Source organism: Chiloscyllium plagiosum, unplaced genomic scaffold (assembly GCF_037043375.1).
Source record: "Chiloscyllium plagiosum isolate Xiang-an unplaced genomic scaffold, Cpla_swu_hap1 HiC_scaffold_9, whole genome shotgun sequence".
Lineage (NCBI taxonomy): Eukaryota > Metazoa > Chordata > Chondrichthyes > Orectolobiformes > Hemiscylliidae > Chiloscyllium > Chiloscyllium plagiosum.
The window spans coordinates 66,933,121-66,959,509 of NW_028270147.1; the positions used below are offsets into that span (position 1 = coordinate 66,933,121).

At 40.3% G+C, this 26,389-nt stretch overlaps 1 protein-coding gene across 1 annotated transcript in view; it reads right to left on the reverse strand.

Annotated features, from left to right (window-relative positions):
• Positions 1–7,444: 7,444 nt before the first annotated feature.
• The window catches only part of LOC122554461 (laminin subunit gamma-1-like), a 72,700-nt gene continuing 53,755 nt past the window's right edge, over positions 7,445–26,389 (reverse strand). The window contains exons 19-23 of the mRNA XM_043699528.2: positions 26,205–26,319; positions 24,657–24,856; positions 21,332–21,490; positions 16,185–16,284; positions 7,445–12,763 (exon numbers count right to left, since the gene is read on the reverse strand). Coding sequence (XP_043555463.2) covers positions 12,510–12,763; positions 16,185–16,284; positions 21,332–21,490; positions 24,657–24,856; positions 26,205–26,319 — 828 coding nt within the window. The 3' untranslated portion in view covers positions 7,445–12,509. The remainder of the gene's footprint in view (positions 12,764–16,184; positions 16,285–21,331; positions 21,491–24,656; positions 24,857–26,204; positions 26,320–26,389) is intronic.

Below are 26,389 nucleotides of genomic sequence, written 5' to 3' on the forward strand. Positions count from 1 at the left end.
ACTGGCATCTTATAAGCTGGCATACTTGATAAATCAGCAAAAATTGTGCACTTGGAAGACTGAACGTTTACTGAAATATCATGATCTCTATGACATCTGAGTCATCAGTTAAGGGTGCAAGGGAGAAGCCTCTCTGCTAATAAGTATTACTTAAGATGAATTTGCATTATTATTTGAGTGATTTATGCTGTGGATAAAGTGATATGTATATCACCTGCATTACATTTCTATTATATAGTGTGTGTTTTTTTGCATTAATTATATGGACATTTTGATTAACCGGAATACTTGATCAATCAGTACACACTCCTGGTCCCATAGGTGTCAGTTAATAAAACGTTTGCTGTATATCTATAAATTACAGACCTTTCATCTCAAGTGGGTTTCTGATGACTCCTGTGAGGAGGCCAACTCTGACACCCAGGGAAGATGAAATCAACATCAACATGTGCACCAGAAGTATAACAGAATAGACCATCAGGATGGTGAAAATGGAATTTAGTTGCCTGGTCAGATTGGTAGGCCCTCATTAGTACCATACAGCTGTCCAGATATTCAGATGCTGTGCACTTGGACAAGACAGCAGAGAGACTAGCTGTGCAGAAGCAAGGTCTGTAAGAAGTGTTTTGCTGTCCAGAAGAGGAGCTAGAAAGAGCCAACAAAGGAGACACCACACTCAAACATGACCAGACCAGCCTGATTCAGGCACATTTCTGTTAAAGTGAGGTGATGTAGCTTCTGGAACACAAATTCTGAATTCTGTGTGATACACAGGCCCACAATCAACAATCTATCCCTTTCATGAGTGCACATTGCTATTCTTTAACTCTTGGTGTATATTTGTTCACAAGGCAACAATTCAGCAGCAGGAAGCATGCAGAAATTGAGAAGATGAGCCAACAGAGTGGGTGAAATGAGCAAAAAACATAGATGTACTAGAACATAATGTTAAATACCCAGATGAATTCCCTAGTGTAAATAAAAATTCTTTATTTTCATTTTTTTTTGACAATTCCTACAAGTGTTCCCTCTGTGCCAGGCTGCTCACATCTCTGCTCTGACTACTTAAATGCTGTTGACACTTTCTAAATTTGGAAAGTCAGAAGGGTCCTGTCAAATACTGTCCATCTACAACTTTACAGTGGTAAACGAAACCTTCAGGGCAGAGGTAATTGACACTGTCGCTGAATGGTTAAAGGGTGAGAAGTATAATGACTTCCAGCCATCCCACACTTTCCCACCTCCACATCAACTTTCTCCACCTTTTCTCACAAGGTCTGCTTGTATTTCTTGACTAGACAAGTGCCAAATAGTACTTTTCTGCATTTCAGTGAGATCTGAATGGCTAAGATAATGCTTCCCTCTATCCTGACAGTGCAAGCCATTAGTTAATGCTCTAGATTAGCTAACACCTGTGATGCTTCCTAAGGGAGGCTGCATTTTCTTGAATGTAGATATAAATATGAAGGCCTGAGACATCGTGGCTGTCATACTATAGAAAGACTTCTCCGATTTCTCCCCAGTCATGCCATACTACAGCCACTTTCACACATCCAGAAAAATCCCTGATCTCTGGCATCTGCTTCCACTTGAGCAGAGTGTGGGGAATGTCCTACACCCTATAATTGGGGCTCTCCAGTACAGTCCATGTGTCCAACAGCTTACTTTTATGGGTGTCCTATCCATCTGTATTGGCAGTCCCACCAAACTGTAGCTTTCTGAATGGATGGCAGTTGTGCTTGAGTTCTATAAGATCAAAAGAAATTGGAAGAGGAGTAGGCCATTCGGCCCCTCAAGCCTGATCCACTTCATTTCCACTTTCAAGTATTTCCTCCATGTGACCGTGCAGAATGAGTGAACTCCTTGGAGAAGTCTTTGTCTTCCTCTTGCACCACTTTTGAGGGACACTTGAAAGACCCTTGGGAGATAAGAAACATGAATTGGAACATTGTTTATACATTATCATATTTTAATACCCACTAACATTAAGCCAACCTGTGGGAGTGTACACACCAAGCAATGGAATGACATTTAATTCTGCCATACACCAGATACCTGGACCATGGTTATCGCTCCATGTCCGACAAACTGGCCTACCAAGACCATGGCAAGCTTTTCAACCTTGAAAGGCAGCACAGTCATGCCAGACCCATCCATTGCCCCACATCCAAATACACATCCAGCAGAGGTCAAGTGAAAATAGAAAAACCATACATGTTGGAACTTTAAAGCAATGACAAAAGAAGGTGAGAACAAACTATAGGTCAGTTAGCATTCTTCTTGACAAATAATTAGGTTACAACCTTAGATTTAAGACAATGTTTAGAACTTAACATCTGAAGATAATTAAGTTGATTTGCAAGATGGAGGAAGGATTAGAAATATTCTATTCGGTTTCTCTTAATTTGTAATTAATAGTTAATCTCTAGAAAACAAAACTAATACACCTGATAATGCACAGTGAATGTTAAATAGTTTTAGGTAAAGGGAGCAATGACAGCAATGTCCTTGAATAGAAAGCTGAACTATTCTAAGCCCCAAAAGTAAAAACTTCTTAGCTGCCACTTAGCTTGTTGACAAAATGATCCAACTTTTGTTTTGCTTTGGCAACATGGATATCACACTCTTAACAGAAATAACAAATAGAAAATCATGTGCCAAACCAATCCAAATTGTCATAATATTTTTCCAAACAATCATGGCTCTCTGGAGCAATATGCTTTCAGAAAATAACCCTTAAACATAAAACAAATGTAAACTCTCAGCCGATCTAGTTAAAGTGTATTCCCCCAATCAATCATTCGATGTCAGCCGTAAGCAGTTAAAAGCACACAGATGCACAAAGTAAAATGTATTGCATTAATATTATGCCATAAACAAAATTTAAGATTTGCCAGCACTTTTACTTCTGTTGCAAAAAGAAATTAAAACCTGCTTCAGGCATTGGTAAATTATAATTGTCATTTGTTCTTATTCAACTGGCAGATAGTGGATCTTCACCTAGAAAGGGCCAATAATCTTGTGTCCACATCATGTTGCCTCTCATTGTTTGCGTAGCATTGCCATCGAACTATCTGGGACAAACCCCTAGGGGCAGATCTAACACATTGACCACCACTACCATGTGCTGCAAACTCATTAAAGATATTAACTAAAAAGTACTAAACCAGTCCATTAAAATGCAATATGATAGTTTATTGTGCAACTGTTACAGACCAAAGAACAAAAAATCCGACAGGAAGCATGTAAAAATGTCAACGACAATAAATAACCCATATGAGACTTTCATTTTGTAGTCTGTGTTCCTGAACTTCAGTGACAGCTTCAGAAATTATGAAGGAATAAAGTGGGTACACAGTCATTGAAATTGTTCTTAAGTAAGTGTTGCACATAAATATCAGGGTATTACAGATTTTTTTTATATAGCTAGTAATAAACTTTGCTTCCCCAGAGATCGCCACGGTCATCACTTTTTCTTGTTAATTTCTCATCGTGATGTTCTTGCGACTGTGTAATGTTATATTGTCAGGAGTTTTGCACAGTCTTGCTCACATGACTATCCTTTAAGCCTGAGTTTAGATTCTAAGTATTGGCCAGCAGATGTTCATTTACCAGAGACATTGTTGGCAAATCTGATAAGACCATAAGAAATTGGAGGTGAAATTAAGTCATTTAGCCCATCGAGTCTGCTCCGTCTTTCAATCATGGCCCTGTTCATTCTGTGTGGGTAGAGATGAGGAACTGCAAAGATAAAAAAAATCCATCATGGGAGTTACGTACAGGCCTCCAAACAGTAATCAGAATGTGGGGCACAAGATACACCAGGAGATAAAAAAAAGGTATGTAAGAAAGGCAAGGTTACAGTGATCATGGGGATTTCAATATGCAGGTGGACAGTGGCCCATTTTCGTGAATGAATTCATCCTGATGTAGGAACTCGAAATGTTGATTCTTCTGCTCCTGGGATGCTGCCTGACCTGCTGTGCATTTCCAGCACCACATTCTCGATTCTGTTCTCCAGCATCTGCAGTCCTCACTTTCTCCCTATCTCACAGGGCTGTTCCCTTGCTCTTTCAGTTCAAAGTCACCTGGTTTCTACAGCAGGCCAGCAGCATGCCTGCTTTCTGCTGCCCTACCATGCCTTGCACTGTTCGATAGTCAAATAATCGTACGGTGGCCTTGCTGTTTGATAGTCCTCAGCTGATGGCGCGTGTATCTCGCCTTCTGTCAGCTTGACATGTCACTGTCGTACCTGGATCACTTGGCCTCCATATTTGTGCCAACCACTCAGCATCTGCAACAAGCAGAGCAACATTTCTGTGTGAGGGAAGGGAGGGAGATGGGGCATGCCCACTAGATGAAGGGTTAGTATGCCAAGTGAATGAGGTATTAGGGTGCCAGGTAGTTGAGGGGTAAGGTGGAAGGTGGATGGGGAGTAGGTGGCAGGTAGATGAATCGTTGAGTAACAGGTAAGTGGGTAATGATTAGTGTCTGTTTGAGGTGCCAGTCTGGAATTGAGCTTTGGACTAACAGAGGGGTCCACCTGTGGAGTTGTCTTGGGAACCTGGAGGAGTGAGAGTCAGGTCAGTTTAGGCTGGAGGACAAGTGGAGTCAGGGGGCAGTGGGGTTGGAGGGGAGCTATTGGGCCGGGATGTGTTGTTTAGGTCCAGTGATGAGACTTTGCTATTCATGGGGTGTCTGGCAGGGGATTTCGGGGCAGGGATAGTCTGGTCTGAATGGGAATCAGAGGGAGTCAGGTCAGATCCAAGGGGATTGGTTTAATTATAACGTATCAGTCTGAGTAGTCTTTAATTCCTCTCATTTTATCTTGAAAGCAATTAAACTAAGTCAGTCCAAAAGCTCCAAAGTCCCCAATCTAACTAAGGACATGTCCAGACACTGGATAGATCCCAATTGGAAATTTCAATCTCAAAGGAATTCTGTCAAGTTAGTTCTGGTGGCACTTGATCCTGATGTGCCATTGCTGTGGGGCAGTGGTGACCAGTGACAGTGAAGGAATGATGATATATTTCCAAGTCAGGATGGTGAGTTACTTGGACGGGATCTTGAAGGTGGTACAGTTCCCGGATATTGGCTGCCCCTGTCCTTCTGGGTGGAAGTGGTTGTGGTGCTATCTGAGGATTTTTGTTGCATTTCTGCAGTGCATCTTGTAGATTGTACACACTGCTGCAAGTAAGCATCAGTGATGGAGGGAGTGGATGCTTGTGGATGCAATGCCAATTAAGCTGGCTGCTTTGTCCTGGATAGTGTCAAGTTTCTTGAGTGTTGTTGAGGCTGCACTCCTCCAGACACGTGGGGAGTTTTCCTTCACGCTCCTGACTTGTGCCTTATAGATGGTTGACAGACTTTGAAGAGTCAAGGGGTGAGTTACTCACGCCAGTCTTCCTAGCCTCTGACCTGTTCTTACAGCCACTGTGTTTCTGTGACGAGTCCAGTTGAGTTTCTGGTCAATGATAACCCCCTCAGGATATTGATAGTGGGGGATTCAGTGATAGTAACACCATTGAATGGCAAGGGGTAGTGGTATCCAAGTGTGAATATTGTCCATTCGTGAGTGGTGCTGAACATTGTGCAATCATCAGCAAACATCTCCACTTCTGACCTCATGATGGAGAGAAGGTCATTGATGACGATGATTGGGCATACGACACTAAATGCTCTTACAAACAACTGAACATTTTCTCTCCCCAAGTGGCACAGTGGCTAGCACTGCTGCCTCACAGCGCCAAGGACCCAGGTTTGATTCCCACCTCGGGCGACTGTCAGTGTGGAGTTTGCACATTCTCCCCGTGTCTGTATGGGTTTCCTTCGGGTGCTCTGGTTTCCTCCCACAATCCACAGATGTGCAGGTCAGGTGAATTGGCCAAGCTAAATTGCCAAGTCAGGGTTCAATACAGGGTAGGGGAATGCATCTGGGTGGGTTATTCTTTGGAGGGTTGGTGTGGACTTGTTGGTCCGAATGGCCTGTTTACATACTGTAGGAAATCTAATCTAAAAGAATCACCAGTGATTTTTTTCCATCTATTAACCACCACCAGTGAATCATCCATATTTCCAATTGAATAATTTCTATGCAAAGCCTGTTAAAGGCAACCAAAACCATCAATGGTGAGGGGCAGGTAGGTAGAGAGGGGAGTTGGAGGGGGAGATGAAGTATTTTACACCCTGCAGTGCCCTCCTCCCTAAAGACATCGCTAGCATTGACAGACATCATGTGCTCTTTTTCCATGGTATGAACCGAACCATGAAAGAGGAGTAGATAGTCTGCAGAAATAACCCAAGCCACAGCCCGCTGCCTGGACAGGCCCAGGAGCAGACTCATGTGGAGATCCTCTGAGGTGCCCAAGTCCCAGATACCGAGAGATCAGGAATGTAGGACTGAATTGCAATGATAAGCACAACAGAAGATTTTCTTTATAACTCAAAAGTGGGTGCAATTGCCTACAACAAATATACACATGATCCATGGACTCTACAGCACATTTTATTCACCTTTAATTAATTTTCCATATGCTGCTTGGAATTGGGGTGGGGGAGGGTAGCCTGTCAGCACCTGATCCAGCCACAGAAAATTGTTCCAAGGCAACATGGTGTCAGCAAGTGAGCATGCTGTCCAGCTGAGCTATCTGATACATCGGTTTAGTCTCCATTCCTGCCCCTGTTGTGATATATGGTGCAGATCTGTTAAGGGAACAGATCCTGAACGACTGCCAATCTGAACATCAGACAAAAAAGGATCTAACAGCCACCTGAAATCCAACAGCAATTCCGAGCAGGTACCTGGAACTGAGATCGTATCAAGTACAAACATCACACTGACATGACAGTGTGACAAAAACAATGCGGAATCAGAACAACACTAAAAGCAGAAACACAGTGTGAATAGAACTAGGGATTGAATGTTCTATTTTCTTTTCAAATTGTTTATTTGAGTGAGATTTAAGGAAGGTAGTCTTCCATGACCCATGACAACTTTTCTCAAGTAATCTTCTTCTCTTCATCTCAAAGAACATAGAAACATAGAAAATAGGAGCAGGAATGGGTCATTCGGCCTGTCAAGCCCATACTGTTGTTCAATGCAATCATGGCTGATACTCTACATCAATGGCACTCTCTCTCCATACCCCTTTAACCACCAGAAAGTGAAGTCTTTCTTTCTTTAATATATTCACTGACGTGGCCTCCACGGTCTTCAATGGTACAAAATGGATTGGATGTGAGGGTCACTGTAGAAGTTAGTTCATGAGACAAGTTTGGTAAGGGACAGCATGGAAACCCATTAGGCTCCATGGCAAGAATCCTTCCAAATAACTCAACACCACTCCATCTTGGCCAAACAAAAACATAAGATTCAGTCTAATGTACCAATACCAAACTATTTTCTACCAGACAGCTTTTCAAAAGTTGAAATCAAAATGCAGAATCAGGTTTTAAAATAATTTTTATTTGAAAATTATCAGGGAACTAAGAATAATTAATCGTTTGCAAATGAATGTCTTCAAATACTTCAAAGTAAAAATGTTTCCAAACTCAGTTAATACTGAGATACTTAAATAAGGCATATAGTCTTCATGCAGAAAGCACAAGTTAGATTCCAGCAGTGCAATGTAGCTATTTGGTTATGAATTAAAGATAACATATTGCTACTTATTCGTTACAATTACAGTGAAAATGTTATTCGACAACTGGTTTATTTTGATGTAATGGTTTTTAAAAAATTGCACCCAGTCATTAGAAGGTCCATCTTTGCTGAGAAATACCCATTTTAAGAAATTAGCATTATACAAATGTTGCAAGAACGTACCAGTCATACCTTTATTTATGTACTTCAATGTGATACTGTATTTTGGCAACAAACAAAAACACTTCAAACTCATTTACTGAAAGGCTATACCTTCTGAATGTTATTGAAACAAATGAAGAGTGTCCAGCTCTCCAGACTCATAACTAGCAAGGCTTTTAATTAATCCAATAACACAAAACAAAGTGATAGTCATTGTGCATCTCAAAATAAATAAGAAGATCTATGAAAATGTTTCACATTTTACTACAAATATTACAACTTTTCTGAAGTCAACTTGCACCGGAAGGTTCAAGTTGCTGATTACAAAAAGGAAGAGAACTGGAGGAGAACGAATCCAGCTTTTCCAAGCCTGCAACAAAACAAGGGCATCAGTACCTAACAAAGAAATGTGTGTGTGTAAATATCTAGATTTATGCAGCAGAGTCTTATTCTTTCTATACAGAATGTGTTAAGAGTGGGGTGCTGGAAAAGCACAGCAGGTCAGGCAGCATATGAGGAGCAGGAGAATCGACGTTTTGGACATAAGCTCTTCATTAGGATGAATGTGGAACGAAACTTTGATTCTCCCGCTCCTAGGATGTGCTGCTGTGCTTTTCCAGCACCATACTCTTGACTCTGATCTCCACCATTTGCAGTCCTCACTTTATCCTATACAGAATGTGCTTGGAGCATAATCCTTTGGTCATAAAAAACATTTGGATATCTTAAGGGTGTCATAAATGGAAAAAATGTGCATGTTTCATTTTGTTCAGTGTTTCACAATTGGAAGGTAGTCAGTGAGATAAAATTGACTCAGTTTTCTAGAACCTATTAATAAGTCTCAGAAAATCATACACATCAAAACAGCCAAGAGACAGAATATTTTAGGTGGTTCCTGATCATTGTGTCTGGGTATGTGAATAGAAAGTTAGTCTAAACACAAGATGCGAGCTTAATTCTGTGAAAGGAAATAACCTATCCAAAACCAATTCTAAACAAGATAACACTAGACATAACAAATTATTGTCTTCTTTTTAAGAAAATTTGTAACAACTGAGATATTCATTTATGACATCAGTTATTGAATTTTAAAATTACAAGAATTAGCACAGTCTTTATTGATACAAGCTCAGATCACAGGAAGTGGCCAAAAAATTACACTTTGTATTGTGGTGAATCCAATCTTTGCTGAATTAACATAAAGACAATGAGATTAATTTTAATTAAAAGAATGGAGAATTTGGGTTGGTTAAAAGGTTAAAGTGTTCAAAATCTGAATCCTAACTCTAAACCTCCTCCAACTAGTTCACTTCTCTCTCATGTACTCTCTCTCTCTCTCTCTTCCTCACACACACACGAACACACACACTCTCTCTCTCCCCCTCACACACACATATACATAGAAGTCTATGGGGTGAATTTGCATTTGCAAATTTGTATTGCAGATACATTCTATTTTGTTCAAAAAGTACACAACCTGTAGACAGTTGCTCAATGTAGCATTTTATAAATTCCTACTTTGGAAATAAAACCAGTCTGGCTCCAGGTTAGGACATAGACAGACTCTGAACAAGGCCTCACATCTAAAATCCAATGTCTGACCTGAGATTCACATCTTTTATACTTATAATCTACCAGACTATGGACATTGCTAAATCCACAAGATTGGCCTCTCCGTACAGCCCTTCTGATCGCCGTAAAGCCTCCAGCCTTGTCAATGATACTTTCAATTACCCACGTTATGCCACCCCAATTCCTGATCTCATACACACCTCTAATCCCCACGCAACTAAATCCTGGCCTCTGACCCCACATTTCCTCCTTTATATTCCCTGGTTACAGATTTGGTAAAGGCCAATCTGTTGTTAGCTACATAACCCCTCAATTGGTTTAGAACAGAGAAAATATATTTAATAGGGCACGAATGGAAATATTCTTCCAGGTTTCCTAATCTCAATCCAGTTCCCCCCTGCTCCCACTTGACTATTGACTAATATTCTAGCTCCAAAAGAACATAAGCATTCAGCACCAAAGAAGGTCATTTGACCCATTGTATCTATGATAGCTCTTAAAAAGAACAGTCCAATTAGTCCCAACCCTCTACTCATTCCTATGCCCCTGCAAATGTTTACATACATATACTAGAAATTGTGTTGCCTTTCCAAACTATGGCACTAGAAGACAAGCAGGTGGATGCTAAATGACTAAATATTGTTAAGAGAGGAATAACTCTCATCAGTGTGGATAGTAACATTATAAACATGTTGTGAAAGCATCTACAATTTTACTAACATATAATACATTGCTCTTCAGAGGGTCAGTGGACTTGTTGGTCCAAATGGCCTGTTTCAACACTTCGCTAATCTAATCTAATCTCTCTAATCAGCTCCTTATGTTTCCTTGCTATTGAAGATTTGTAATAATTTCAGTAGTAAAGATTTAAGTAGAAAGGATGACAAGAGGGATATCATCAGCAAACAAGACATAGCTCTGGCTATGAACATCTGGCAGATGGGCTGGACAAAATGTAATGTTAGCTGTGTGGTGACATGAGGAGAATGTGTTGTCTCTCAGAATTTGGCCCACATGAAAAACTAAACTCCTCTATAAATGTAATGAGTTTCATTTGCAATTTGTGCAGATGGACGGCAATTTTGGATTTTTAACTCTTAATCATCCATCACAGAGTCTCCCTAGTTATTTCTGGCTTTACTATACATAGCAAGAGATTGAATTCTTTAATTAATCATTAACTCTACTATCATTAAATCATGACACTAGATGGCAAACTAAATGTAATCGGCCATTTTCCATCTCATAATTCCTCTGTTCTAATTGAGTTCAGTGGGTAAAGTGTGTCAGAACACTTCTGCATTAATCTTTAACCAGCATTGACCTAAAATTTCTAACAAAGCATGCACACAGTGGTCAGAATAGTCAAAATACAAGTCAGTCTATTTGCTTCTATATATATTAAAGATTAGATAGATAGATAGATAGATAGATAGATAGAAAGATACATTCTCAAACAATTGTCCCGTTTAAAACATGCGTTACCACATCCATATATTCAGTCACTTTCTAGTCTGTCTAAATATCTAGAATGTAAAACCTGCATCAGTTATAGATGAAAGACCAACCTTTGGTTAGTGTCAGGCTGAATTTCCATTCCCATAATTTATGTTTCATCTCAGTATTGAATCAAGCCATTAACTCCTATTTTTTCCCCCTTCCATATAACCTCATTTGTCTCTACACTTAGGTTGGAGTTCATGTTGCAGCAGCATGCAATCCCATACAGTCTGCAGGAGGCCAAACTGGTTGTTTCTCTGCCTTCAGAGGAAGAAGAAAAAGAAAAGGGCAACACTTGGAGCAGCGAATGAAATGCAGAAGCAAACATGCCACCAAATCTATCTTTGGGGCTGGAGGTTTAAAATCTCAGAAATATGCTTTAGGAGATAAACCAGCTGAGAGTCATGTGCCTAAAATGCTGCATTTCAATGATTGGTTAGTTTTTGGTTGATTTTGCAAATTTAATAAAAACCAACATTTTGGGTAAAGACTAAAGCAGTCAGTCTACATGAGGTTTAAACAGTGAAACCTAAATAAGTACAGCCTATGTGGGGCACAGTTTTCACCAATTTTCATTTCTTGCATTTTCTCCACCTGACTCCAATGTTGCTTTTTTTCTGAAATTCATTTGGCAGCAACTCCCCAGGAACCAGTAGGTTTCCCATAATTCACTAAGGGTGGCTACTTTTCACGCATTAGTGTCGAGGGGGAACATCAATAGAGTCAGTCAGCCACAGGGGCAATGGTATTGGACAACAAATGTTGGCTTTGACAGCAGCATCTACATTTTATAAAGAATAAAACAACTCTGGAAATAGGTCGCAATCAGGAAAGGAAACTTGGCTGATTTCTCTTCCTCCCTCCTTCCTCCTTCTCACTGCATCCCAACTAGTCCAGTCAACATCCAATACAAGTACAGTAGATTTCTAGGAGTTATTTTGGTTGTCCTTGTTAAATCGGTTTTTAGTACTGGCCACTCTTACAATTCACACAGACAGCACGATAACAGCAGCCATTGGAGCAGCCAATTATCTGTACAAATAATCCATAGGCCGCCAAAGGATCCAGACTGTATTTCACGAGACATATTGGCTTTCAGCTACTGTTGTAAGAGGTGGATTTCAAATATTAATGATAGTGTCAGAATAAATGCACAGGTATGGCACTGAAACAAGCAATACTGTTTTGTATTGCCTTCATATATCACAGACCCAGCAGCAGTAAACTATAACTTGCAATGCTGCAGGATTTTGTATATATGAAAAATTGATCATAAATATCTGGTCCGGTTTCTTATAGTTGACTACCTCTGAAAAATAAATTATTTTCTTTTTACAGCAACCTGGTTAGATATGAGTGGGAATAGTTGAATATAGCACCATAGCAATAGTGCAACACATGCGACATAGAATAAGTAATGGAAAGGACATGGTGAAATTGGCATCTAATTCAATCAAGTATCAACTTAAAAGTAATTATTATTGCAAAGGCTGTTAATGTATTCATGTCTTATCTGTCTGTCTGATGCTGGTAAAGTGTTGCATAGAATGTCTTTTGCTGAGGATTTTCTTAAAACAGAAACTTTTCGCAATTAATTTTAGCAGTACAACTTCTGTCAGAAGAGGTCAAGCACTTAGGGCCTTTCATTGGCTGCAGTATTGAAGCATCCAAGAGGTAAAGTGTCTCTAATGTTTTCTAGGTTTTTAATAGCTCCACGAATGTCCTCAATATCTTGATCATAAGCTGCTAATGCTTCTCTTTGTTCTCTGGAAGCTTCCTGCAATTCTTGTTGCTTCAATTGAAGCTCATTTGTCAATTGGTCTTTAGAGATTTGTAGAGAAGCTTCTATACGTTGTAAGTTGGTGGCATCAATCTCAGCTGAGTTACCTGTAAAAGAGAGAGCATTGATTTAAACAGTGCTTTCATGACCATAATAGTCCATAAGATGAAAGAACAGTTATGAGATAGAAAGATATCTGTGAAGGTACGGAAGGTACGGATGCTTAAGCAATAATAATAAAGATTATCAAGTCAAGATTTCACAGGCTGGTTTTGCACACTCTAAAATAGAGACATAGGGTCGTAGAGATGTACAGCATGGAAACAGATCCTTTGTTCCAATTCGTCTGTCCCAACTAGATATCCTAACCTAATCTAGTAACATTTGCCAGCACTTGGCCCATATCCCTGTAAACCCTTCTTATTCATATACCTATCCCGATGCCTTTTAAATGTTGCAATTGTACTAACCTCCATGACTTCCTCTGGCAGCTCAGTCCATGCATGCACTACCCTCTGTGTGAAAACATTGCTCCTTAGGACCCTTTTAATCTTTCCCCACTCACCTTAAACCGATGCCCTCTAGTTTGGACTGCCCCACCCTGGAGAAAAGACCCGTCTACTTACCCTATCCATGCCCCTCATGATTTTATAAACCTCCATAAGGTCACCCCTCAACCTCTGATAATCCAGGGAAAATAGCGCCAGCCTATTTAGTCTCTCCCTGTAGCTCAAATCCTCCAACCCTGGCAACATCCTTGTAAATCTTTTCTGAACCCTTTCAAGTTTCACAACATCCTTCCTATAGCAGGGAGACCAGAACTGCATGCGATATTCCAAAAGTGGCTTAATCAATGTCCTGTACAGCTGCAACATGACCACCCAATTCCTACATTCAATACTCTGACCAATAAAGGCAAACACACTGAAAGCCTTTTTCACTATCCTATCTACCTGTGACTCTACTTGGGCAACACAGTGGCACAGTGGTTAGCACTACTGCCTCACAGCGCCAGAGACCCAGGTTCAATTCCCACCTCAGGTGACTGACTGTGTGGAGTTTGTACATTCTCCCCATGTCTGCGTGGGTTTCCTCCCACAGTCCAAAGATGTGCAGGTCAGGTGAATTGGCCAGGCTAAATTGCCCGTAGTGTTAGGTGAAGGGGTAAATGTAGGGGTATGGCTGGGTTGCGCTTCGGCAGGTCGGTGTGGATTGTTGGGCCAAAGGGCTTGTCTTCACACTGGAAGTAATCTAATTGAATACTTTCAAGGAACTATTAACCTGCACTCCAAGGTCTCTTTGTTCAGCAACACTCCCTAGAACCTTAAGTGCATAAGTCCTGCTCTAATTTGCTTTTCCAAAGTGCAACACCATGCAATTAAACTCCATCTGCCACTGTTTGGCCCATTGGCAGATCTGATCAAGATACTGGTGCATTCTGAGATGTTGAAATATACATTCTGAAACTTTGAGGATGTCATCTTGTGTTGGCACTGTACAAGATCCATGACAGCTTTGTTTCGTATAGGTTAGCAAAACCAGCATTCAAACTAATCAATACATTGCTGTGTGCCTCCGCCTCAAACCTGCATTGTTTGTGTTGAAATAACAGAGCAGCGTGGTGAATACTGCACTTTAATGGCACAGTGCAGCAAAATGCCAGGATTCCCAAGCCGATTCAAAGCTGATGCTGAACACTTTTCCACTTGGATGCATAAAAAAAAAGCCAGTGAGAGGTTCAACATGAAGCTATTAATGGGCAATGTCATGGTCTTGGAATAGCGTCAAAGACCTGGAACAGCCTGTGCATTGGAATGTATCCAGCAGACATAAGGGCACAGGCATGTAATTAATCCTGCCCTAGATGGAACTAAAACTCGGGTTCAAGTTTCTAACAGGACAAGAATCTGTTATTGTGCAATGTGTTAAATTATATGGAGATTGCATCAGTTAGTGAATCATGCTCTATTCTTTCAGTTAGTAAATCATGCTGTATACTCTTTACGTGCAGTGCTTCATTTCAGTTTAGTTCATTTTCTATATTAGTTAAATATTAGTGGGTTACTATCTACCCTCTGTCAATCCATTTAAAATCAGCCTTTTTAAAAACAAAAACAAACACATAGAGAGTTGGACTTGAACTATCATGCTTCTCACTGCTGGGTTTGGGGCGACAGATTGGAACTTTAAAAAGACACCCTGGGCCCAATTCTGAATTTGCATCCCCATTCCTGGCACATGTAACTTTCAATGGGGCAGGATTACAGTCCAAATAATAAGGTTGCACCCTGTAATTACAACATGGCCATCATATACCCTAATCCTCTGAAGTTATCCTGGAGTTGGACAAATTTATAAATAACTCTTGAATCACAGTTTCAGGAAACAAAGTCTAGATATTGGAGCATTTACAAGACAAGGTGAAAAGACCCTATCTGTTACCTTCCATGCCAACTCATGCCTGCACCCACCCTAAAGGCCCCTCATAGCCTCCATGGCAATTCATGGCACTTGCATGTCCATTCCCCAGTTACACCCTCTATAATTGGACCAATCAATCCTAGAGTAAAAATGTTATGTGTTGAACTGAAGAAATTTCTATTCTTACATTTCTTTTAAAAATTTGCTTTTGCTACAACCAAGTGTCAATCCATCAGACCCTTAAAGTATCAATGTCAGAAGCTATAGCACCTGAAATCTCTATCTTATGAAAATAAACAGTTCACTGAAGAAAAAGCTTATTATAAAGCCATAGAGTTTTTAATCAGGGAATGATTCATTTTCTTTCGACTGTGTAAAACAAGTTAAAATGTTTATGGGATCCTGGTCTCTCAGCCAAACATGCATAATGGGGCTAATAGCTTCTGCTTTTCATACTTTAAGGTCTAATTATTTGTCATTTTTATCAGGTTTGAAAAGTGTGGTGCTGGAAAAGCACACCGCTTTTAGCAGGTTATACTGTCTGCAGTTTTCGAAAGGTTAATTAGTTCTGCACAGAATGTACAGAAAGGGAATGAAAGAGTTGGCATGAAAGTTATAGGGGCCATTGGTGGAGGCATGCATTACCAGTTAGAATATGACAGACCAATAGGAGGCAGGTAGTGGCATGTATTGACATGGAGCTGACACATGGATTAAATGGGAAGGTTAACGATGAGGACTAGAGAGTTTAAAATATAAGAAAACAATGAGAATGAAGTCCCAATGAGCCTTTTAAATAGCTACCGTGGCACTCCGATGACCCTGATACACGATACCTGACTCGATCCAATACCTATCCCAAATGCTCCCAAAAGTCCCAGAATTAAACTTGGATCTGTTGGAACAGGTTCTACAGAGGTCTTCAGAGTCTTTGTCTGTCCCCTCACTAATGCCAGTAATGGCAGAGGTTCAAGGATTTTAAAAAGTCATGCATTTTTCAGAAAGCTTTTGATTAATCTTTTTGTTTCCAAGTACTTAATGTATGCTGAGTTTGCATTATCGTTACAGACTCTTGGGGGGTTCAATTCTGAAATTTGTCATACTCACCCATAGAAATCAGTAGGTTGCTGATCAAATCCATTGTTCCTTTAATGGAATTCTGTGTACCTGCTACATTCATGGTCGCATCATTTACATTGTCTGTGATCTGGAATAGTAAATGGAAGAATAAGCACCCTGAGCCTTGTGATAACAGGTACAGAGTAAAACTGTCATTTGGTCAAACGGCCTACTTTGTTCCATGGGAAGAATGAGTATGATGTTAGCACAATGGGGTTTAAAGAAAGAAAGCTAAACTTTGGCTCCTGTTCTTAATTAATATCTGGTACTCACTCCAAATAAAAACCCAGAAGAGCAAAGAGAGAGCAGACTTCACCATCCATTGTTAAACATCCTGTCAATGTTTACTGCTTAGCGTCATATGTGAACATTGAAATAACAGGGAATGCCATTAGTTACAGAATAATCCTCCCATAAAAACCTTCATCTTCATTCTATTGAAAGGGAAAGATGGGTGAATTAAAGAGGTTCCAATTGATTGCATAAAAATAAAGCTGATATTCCAGAGTTGAACTGAGGGAAATGCAGAGGTGCTGTCGTTTTATTGGTACATTAAACTGCTCAGGTAGATGTAAAAGACCCCATGGCACTATTTCACAGACAAGCAGGGGAGTTATCCCAGTGACTAAGAGACAGTAAGGACTCCAGATGCTGGAAGCCAGCGTCAGTAGATGTGAGCTGGAAAAGGACAGCCAGTCAGACAGCAGCCGAGGAGCAGGAAAGCCCTGACAAAGGGTTTCCGCCCAAAACATTGACTTTCCTGCTCCTTGGTGCTGTCTGACCGGCTGTCCTTTTCCAGCTCAAATCTACTGACTTTGGCTTCCAAAATCTCAGCCCTTACTGTCTCCTAGTCACTGAAAACCAACACTCTTCTAAGAATGGCCACCTTGAAGTTTTCCTCCAGTCCTGACGAAGGGTTTCGGGCTGAAACATTGACTTTCCTGCTCCTCAGATACTGTCAGACCTGCTGTGCTCTTCCAGCTTCACATCTACTGAGTTATCCCAGTGTCCTAGCTAATATCTATACCTCAATCAACATCACAACAAAGACCATCTGGTCATTTTCACATTGTTAGCCACATTCAGATTTTGAAAGATGGTGGTGGAATAGAGATGTTAGTCTGTGATGCCAAGAGATAAGAAAACAGAAGGAAGGCCAAAATGTTTTAATTAATACTTTGTATTAGTGTTTATTAAAGAGGAGGATGCTGATAAAACAATAATAGAGGCAGTGGATGGGGAGAGGGGGCGGGGGGAGATGCTGGTGAAATTGATAGGCAGATGTCATGAGTAAGTCATCTGGTCCAGATATATCTCATCCCAGTTTGCTAGTTGTAAAGAGGGAATGGAGTTAATGGAGGGTTTGCCATAATTTTACAATCTTCCCGAGATAGCAAGGAGGTACCAGAGGTTTGGAAAGCAGCAAATGTAAAACCCTTGTTCAAAAAACATATTAGGTCACTCTAAGATAATCCAGACTGATGTCAGAAGTAGGGAAAATGTTTGAGTTCAATATAAAAGGATTAATAGCTGACCACTTAGAAAACAGTGGCAGAATCAGCCAAAGTCAGCATGGATTTACAAAAGGGAAATAATGCTTCACAAATCTACTGGAATACTTTGAGGATGTAACTAGTGAAGTTGATAAAGGCAAGAAATGGTTTAGACTTACAGAAGACTTCTAACAAAGTTTCAGATAAGAGATTAATGTACATGGGATTGGAAGTAGTTTATTGAGATGGATAGAAAACTGATTGGCAGACTGGAAACAAAGAGTCAGAGTAAACAGTGGCAGGCGGTGACTAGTGGGGTCTTCAGCTGGTCACAAAATATACTAATGATTTAGATGAAGGAATTAAATATAATACCGCCAGTTTGCAGATGGTACAAAGTTGGGCAAAGGGAGTTGTGAACAGGAGTAGAGATGCTTCAGTGTAATGTGGACAGGCTGAGTGAATGGAAAAATGCATTGCGGATTAAGTAAAATATGGGTAAATGTGAGATTATCTGATTTGGTAGAAAAAACAGGAAGGCAGATGATTATTTGAATGGCTATAAATTGAGAGACAGGAGGGTACAATGAGACCTGGGAGTCCTCGTGCACAAGTTGAAGGTAAGTATGCAGGTGCAGCAAGCAGTCAGGAAGGCAAACGGTTATGTTGGCCTTATAATGAAAGAATTCAAGAATAGGAGCACGGGTATCTTGCTGTGGTGATACAAGGTGTTGGTAAGACACACCAGGAATATTATGTGCAGTTTTCATCTCCTTATCTGGGTAAGGATGCTCTTGCTATAGAGGGAGTGCAGCAAAGGTTTACTAGACTGACTCCTGGTATGGCAGGACTGAAATATGAGGAGAGCTTGAATTGCTTAGGATTATATTCGCAAGGAAGAGGGGGGAATCTCTTAGCAACCTACAAAATTGTACAGGACTAGACAGGTTAGATGCAGGATGGATGCTTCTGATGGCAGGGAAGTCCAAACAAAGGGTCACAGTCTAAGGATATGGGATAAATAGTTCAGGACTGAGACAAGGAGAAATTACTTTGCCCACAAAATGGTGGGCCTGTGGAATTCACTACGACAGAAAGCAGTTGAGGCCAAAGCACTCAATGATTTCGAGAAGGAGTTAGAAATAGCACTTGGGGCTAACAGGATTCAAGGATATGTGGGGGGGGGGGGACAGGATCCAGCCATTGAATTGGATGCGTAAAGCTGGATTGAAGGGCCAAATCGCCTTCTCCTGCTCCTATTTTCTATGTTTCTTTTTCTATGCCTCCGTGGTGGGAAAGTTTTAGTGATAAAAATCAGAGAAAACATTAACAGAAATCAACTTGCATTGTTACACTGACAGCATGGGTGTAAACGGTGCTAAAAGTACGATTCTGAAAATCCCCCTCTACCTCCCACCTCTCTGAATCCGGTCCCCGCCATTCTCACAGAAGAGAACAAACCTATTAAACCAATGGAACTGTCAAAAGAACTGTCAAAGCACTTAAAGCTACAGCCCTTCAAATATTTGAAGAAATATCTGCACGATTGAAAAAACAGGCATTGCTGTGTCACTCATCATTTGACAGAAACCTGGTGTTTGACATTTTCAGATTAGTGCTGCATGACAGATTTTACAAAATATTATCCTATCAATTTGCAGTTTTACTGACAATCTCAAATGCTTGTCAAGTCTTTGAAATGTAACTTGAAATGTTTGTATAGGGGATTAAGTATTTAAAGGAAGCTAATGCAGTAATTCATTTTGTAAATTTGATGGTTTGCTTTTGAAATAGTGAATTCACCAAAAGACACTGATAACATTTAGTTAATCTCAGCCTGGACCATGCATGAAGGGTGTAAGGAAGAAGGGTGGTGGATGAGGGGGCAGCATGTATTGTCATAGCTCAGCAGTAAGCAGGTATAGGGGCTGTAAGGGCCATAGCTCGGATCGTGGGGACAGAGGCTGGTAGGCTACAGGGAAGGGGGTAGGGTTTGAGCAAAGGCATGATGTGAGTTGTTGACCTTGACTGTTTGACTTTATAAAGGACTACATAAAGTTGTCCTTGCTGTGATCTGTTTTGTCAACGCTTCAATGTTTTTGGACAAAATTAAAATCCGGGAAGTGGCTGAGGCTCCTGTCATTGTTACTTTAACAGTTCTGTCTGATTGACATTTTAATAAGAATAAAGGATAATAGCTTTTATTTCAAAAGAAAATTGAGTAATGTGTGTTTTTTTTCTCCTAGCAAGGCCACATATGCCATTGCTATCATATAACTCATTGGTTATTGTCTTACATTATGTGTAAGGGTGTCTGGACATAACTTGTTAGGGACATTATGTAGGGCCTTGATGTGACTTAGATTAGATTACTTGTAGTGTGGAAATATGCCCTTCGGCTCAACAAGTCAACACTGACCCTCTGAAAAGCAACCCAACCATACCCATTCCCCTACATTTACCCCTTCGCCTAACCCTACAGGCAATTTAGCATGGCCAACTCACCTAACCTGCACATTTTTGGACTGTGGGAGGAAACCGGAGCACCTGGAGGAAACCCATGCAGACATGGGGAGAATATACAAACTCCACACAGACAATTGCCTGGGGCGGGAATTGAACCCGGGTCTCTGGTGCTGTGAGGCAGCAGTGCTAACCACTGTACCACCCCAACGTGACTGATTAACTTTTTAAAGGACTATATAAAGTTGTCTTTGCTGTGGGGGGTGGGTGTGTGTGTGTGGTGGTGGTGGTGGTGGTGGGGGGGGGGGGGGGGGTGCGTGGTGAGGTTGTATGAGGAGTGAAGCTAGAGGCTCCAACATCTCATAAAATGGCTAGAATGAAAACCAGAACACTGAAGATATTCTGACTAATCCAGCACAGCATTTGACTGTCCTGTGATCACCAATACACGGCTTCTGGGATTAGTAGACCTGATTTTATCCTGCATCTAAAAGCCATCTTCTGCCCAGATCAATACTTGTATATAGTTTACCAAGAGGTGTTTTTCCCAACTTGAGTTACTCACCTTGGTTGCCAAAATCTAGTCCTATGACTGTAATTCACAGGAGGGAACATTAACAAACTTCTTCAGCTTCAGAGGATAGACCATGGCATATTAAAGAATCTCTAAGAAGCTAATCATCATGTGCCACCAAATAACACAAAGCAGACAGAGTCCCTGTCCTTGGTCTTTAATAACAGAATTATATTATTTTATAGATATTCTTACTTTCTGGGTTTGATTTTTGATATTTCTGCTCTAACAAATGCTATTCCAGAACCTTAAAATGTTTTATCTATCACAACTTAGTCTCTTCAGGAGGCTGGATGCAGCAATGTGCATTCTTTACTTTCACAAACTTACAAGCCTTCTTCACTTCAGAACAAATATTTGTATTTCCTGCAAAGCAAACCCATTGCTTTTGCAACCCAGTTCAATGCTAAAATACAAAGACTTACAGAGTTGTAAATATTGTATTGTCCTATCCTGGAGTTACGTATTTCCCTTAGACAGCAACCAATGACAGAACCTCAAGCCAACAATTAGACAAATCACAGCAAGTATATTTTTAGTTTGAGAATAGAATGAAAAGCAAACCTTTCAGTAAATTAGAATAAATTGCACCACAAAGATCTCACCATCTCTGCCATCACAGTATCTCCATGCACTGATCTCTGTTTGTTCTCCACATCTGTCTGCAAATGTCTCAGCTGCTCAAACACATCTTGCACCTCACCATCCAGTCGGCTAATATCAGTTAGTGCAATATCTGCATCATCTAAAGATTTCACAGCTCCCTGTTAATAGAATTGGAACAAGAGCAAATGGTCATGCTAAAGTTAATTGTCAACATTAAAATTAGAGATAGACAAAAAATTATACAGGCTACAACAAGTGATAATATAAATCAGAAGGACACACTCAACAAGATTTTGTAGTGATAAATTATATCAGTGCAGAAGGAATGAAAATGAATACCTTATTTCAGATCGCATTTGTAGCAGACATAATTGCTTTGTTTATGCATTTTTCTAAAAATACCAACTGAATAAGTATATGCTAAGGAAATAAATAAGAATTCAATGATAAGCTGCAGTTAGAAATAGCTCCATATTTTAAGGAACATGATGATTCTTGTGCTTCTTTAACCTTGGAACTGTCATCTATGAATTACAACTAGCTAGGGTTGAATAATGAAAATTGTAGATTGGTTTGACATTCTGGAGTTTTGCCAGATTACTTTCAGTTGCAAGGGAGATGTTCAAAGAAAATCCTCTCTGCTGAAGGAGGTGATTTATGCTGGGAAAAAATTACACAAGGCTAGGCGATGAGCATGGCAGTCAAATCGACTACTCTGAGTGACATTTCAAACGTTCCTGACGCTGTCCTCACCCAATATCCAATAAGGACACTTTTCATCAGAGTGAACTTGCCTTCCAGCAATTGAAGAATCAGAGGTGGTGTTGTCGTAGTGACAATCTCACTGAAGTTGTAATCCAAATGTCCAGAATATTGGCTCAGGTCCCACTGCAGTGGAATTTAAGTTCAGCTATTAAATCTGGATCTTTTTTCCACTCTTTTATAGGATATCGGCATACCTGACAAAGAATCCTAGGATCTGTTGTAAATTCGCTAACTGCCCTTGATTGGTCATCTCCTACTACATTGCTGGGTCTGGAGTCATACCAGGCAAGAATGGCAAATTTAATTCGCTTCAGGACAGTAGTGAACCAGAGAGGCTTTTATAGCAACCAAATATTCCTGATGTTTCGATTCTGAAGAAGAGTCGTACTGGATTTGAAATGTTAATTCTGTTTCTCTCTCCACAGATGTGCCAGATATGCTGAGTTTCTACAGCATTCTTTGTGATTCAATCTCAACTGCTCTCTGAAATAGCCCAGTAAACCCCCTCTCATTTGTATCAAATTGTTACAAACTGTAAAGGAAGGAAATAGACCAGGTATTGACCGAGCCACAGGAAAAAACATCAATAAACACAGCCCTGCAAAGCCCTCCTTCTTACTGTCTGGGAGCTTGTGCCAAAACTGAGGAAGTTCACACAAGCTATACATGCCACCACTTGTCACTGGCTTATTCCTAGATCATATAAAGTCATCGTGTCATAGAGATATACAGCACAGAAACAGATCCTTTGGTCCAACATGTCCATTCCAATCAGACATCTTAAATAAATCTAGTTTCATTTGCAAGCATTTGGCCCATATCCCTCCAAACCCTTCCAATTCATATACCCATCCAGGTGTCTTTTAAATGTTGGAATTGTACCAGCCTCCACCACTTCCTCTGGCAGCTCATTCCATACACACACCATCCTCTGTATGAAAAAGCTGCCCCTTAGGTCCCTTTTAAATCTTTCCTCTCTCACCCTAACCTATGCCTTATAGTTCTGGACTATCCCTCCTCAGGGAAAAGATCTTATCTATTTATCCTATCCATGTCTCTCATGATTTTATAAACCTTTATAAGGTCACCCCTCAGCCTCCGATGCTGCAGAGAAAATAGTCCCAGCCTATTCAGCTTGTTCATGTAGCTCAAGACCCCCAGCCCTGACAACATCCTTGTAAATCTTTTCTGAACCTTTTCAAGTTTCACAACATCATTTCTGCAGCAAGGAGACCACAATTGCATACATTATTTCAATAGTGGCCTAAGCAATGTCTTGTACAGCCGCAACATGACCTCCCAACTTCTATATTCAATGCACTAACCAATAAAGGCAAGCACACCAAATGTCTTCTTCACTATTCTATCTACCTGTGACTCCACTTTCAAGGAGCTATGAACCTGCACTCCAAGGTCTCTTTGTTCAGCAACACTCCTCAGGACCTTACCATTAAATGTATAAGTCCTGCTCTGATTTGCTTTTCCAAAATGCAGCACCTCACATTTATCTAAATTAAACTCCATCTGCAACTCCTTCACCCATTGGCCCACCTGCTCAAGATCCCATTGTACGCTGAGGTAACCATTTTTGCTGTCCGCTACACCTCTAATTTTGATGTCATCTGTAAAATACTAATCGTACCTCCTATGCTCATATCCAAATCATTTATATAAATGATGAAAAAGCAGTGGACCCAGCATCGATCCTTGTGGCACTCCACTGGTCACAGGCCTCCAGTCTGAAAACCAACCTTGCACCATCACCCTCTGTCTTCTACCTTTGAGGCAGTTCTGTATCCAAATAGCTAGTTCTCCTAATATTCCATGAGATCCAACCTTGTTAACCAGTCTCCCATGGGGAACCTTGTCGAATGCCTTACTGAAGTCCATATAGATCATGTCTACCACTCTGCCCTCATCAGTCCTCTTTGTTACTTCTTCAAAAAACTCAATCAAGTTCATGAGACATGATTTCCCACACACAAAGCCATGTTGACAATCCGTAATCAGTCCTTGTCTTTCCAAATATGTGTAAATCCTGTCCCTCAGGATTCCCTCCAACAACTTGCCCAACACCAATGTCAGGCTCACCGGTTTATAGTTCCCTGGCTTAACCTTACCACCTTTCTTAAATAGTTGCACTACATTAGCCAACATCCAGTCTTCTGACCTCACCTGTAGCTATTTATGATACAAATATCTCAGCAAGGGGCCCAGCAATATCTTCCCTAGATTCCACAGAGTTCTAGGGATCAAGTCCTGAGGATTTATCCATCTTTATGCATTTCAAGACATCCAGCACTTCCTCCTCTGTAATATGGACATTTTTCAAGATGTCAAATCTATTTCCCCACATTCTATATCTTCCATGTCCTATTCCACAGTAAACATTGATGCAAAATACTTGTTTAGCATCTCCCCCATCTCAATCGTCTCCACACAAAGGCTGCCTTGCTGATCTTTGAGGCACCCTATTCGCTCCAAAATTGATGGTTAAAGTTGCTAACATTTGACTGCGTGCTGCTAATGGAGTTGAAAATGAATTTCAAATAATTATACCTTCAGAACATCAGCAGCAATAGCATTTGTTTCCCTTGCTTTCCTCTGTGCCTCATTGGCAGTTGTTCCTGCATTTCCCAGTTGATTCTCAGCCTGGCTAGTTTTCACATTGGCACCATCAATGGTCTTGATGATATCAGGTATTTTGTTCAAAGCATTTTCAGCAGCTGTTTTATTGCTGATCACTCTTGTGTTAAAATCTGCAGTATCAAACCAAACATCTAATGAGATTGGAATAGTTCACACCATCACATTTAATGACAACATTCTTCAGATCTAATTTAATATTTTACTCAAACAAAAAGACAGAGTCACAAGCAATGATATCCATTGTGATTAAATGTACAATATTTCGTCTGCTCATCTTGTTCTCTCTTGATAAATTATGTACTACTGATTTATTTTTGTGCATTATAAAGATCTAAGATATTAGCACTGTAGGATGGCACATTTTCCAAGCCATGCACCTGGTGTCAGCAACAAGTGACCCCACATTATATAGATAACAAAGCTCCATTAGTGCTGTATCTTCAGCCCAAATCTCAAAGCCACTTCCTACCAAACATTTTCACTGCCCAGAATACCCGTTATGTGAAAATACTGAAAGTATAGAATTAGAAGAATATAGGGGCCAAGAAAACCATTTTTTCCATAATGCTACAAATGGAAAATATTGTACTTAAGGTAGATATGAGTCAGAAACAATCAGATTACAATAGCTTTCTCTTTTCCTTTCACTTGGAGGGTATGTCTCACTTCGTACCTGCTGACAGTCTTACACACTGAGTCAAATTTAGAGTGGTGCTGGAAAAGCACAGCAGGCCAGGCAGCATCCAAGGAACAGGAAAATCGGCGTTTCGGGCAAAAACCCTTCATCAGGAATGACTCCTGCCTGAAACATTGATTTTCCTACTCCTCAGATGCTGCCTGACCTGCTGTGCTTTTCCAGCACCATTCTAATCTTGACTCTAATCTCCAGCATCTGCAGTACCCATTTTCGCCTTACACACTTTGAGGTCAATTGGAGTATCGATTTCTATCCTCATTATTCTCAGTCTCAAACCTCCAAGACAGCTAACCAAGAGATAGTGACAGGGAGTTTAACGTGCCACCTGTATCTGTGAAGTGGGCATGATTATGGGGATTTTTGGGGGGAGGGAAGGTGTGTGGGATGGGGTGGCCTCTTGTACTGTTTCTTTGGAATGAAATCTTCAACTGGTCTCCACTAGAAATGGATATGGTTGTTGCTTAAGACACTTTCTTATGATCTATCAAGAAGACTCAGCATTCTCCCTAGATTTGGTATTTTTAAAAATTTAATCAATAATAACCATGATGTTTATATCATTGCGAATATTAGGCTTGTATATATAGTCAAAGTTATACTTTGAATGGAATCCAATATGATGCAAATCTGTTGTTGATAATTTGAGACAACTAGGAAATAACTTACAAGAGAAAAACAAGGAATGATGGCTAAATGCTGATGTAAAACAGTCGTTACCCAATCACAATGTTTTTCTAAAATTACTAAGGCCAGTTACATACCTCTCAAGTTAGCTAAGATACGGTCAAATTGCTCCAATGTGGATGTGCCCTTTTTAACAGCATCTTCAGCCAGGTATTTAGCAGCATTTGCTCTGGCGTATAACAAGTCAGCAGACTACAATGACAAGAAATATGCCAAATTTATACAAACAGAGGGAAAAGCATAATCCATAAATTCAACTTAT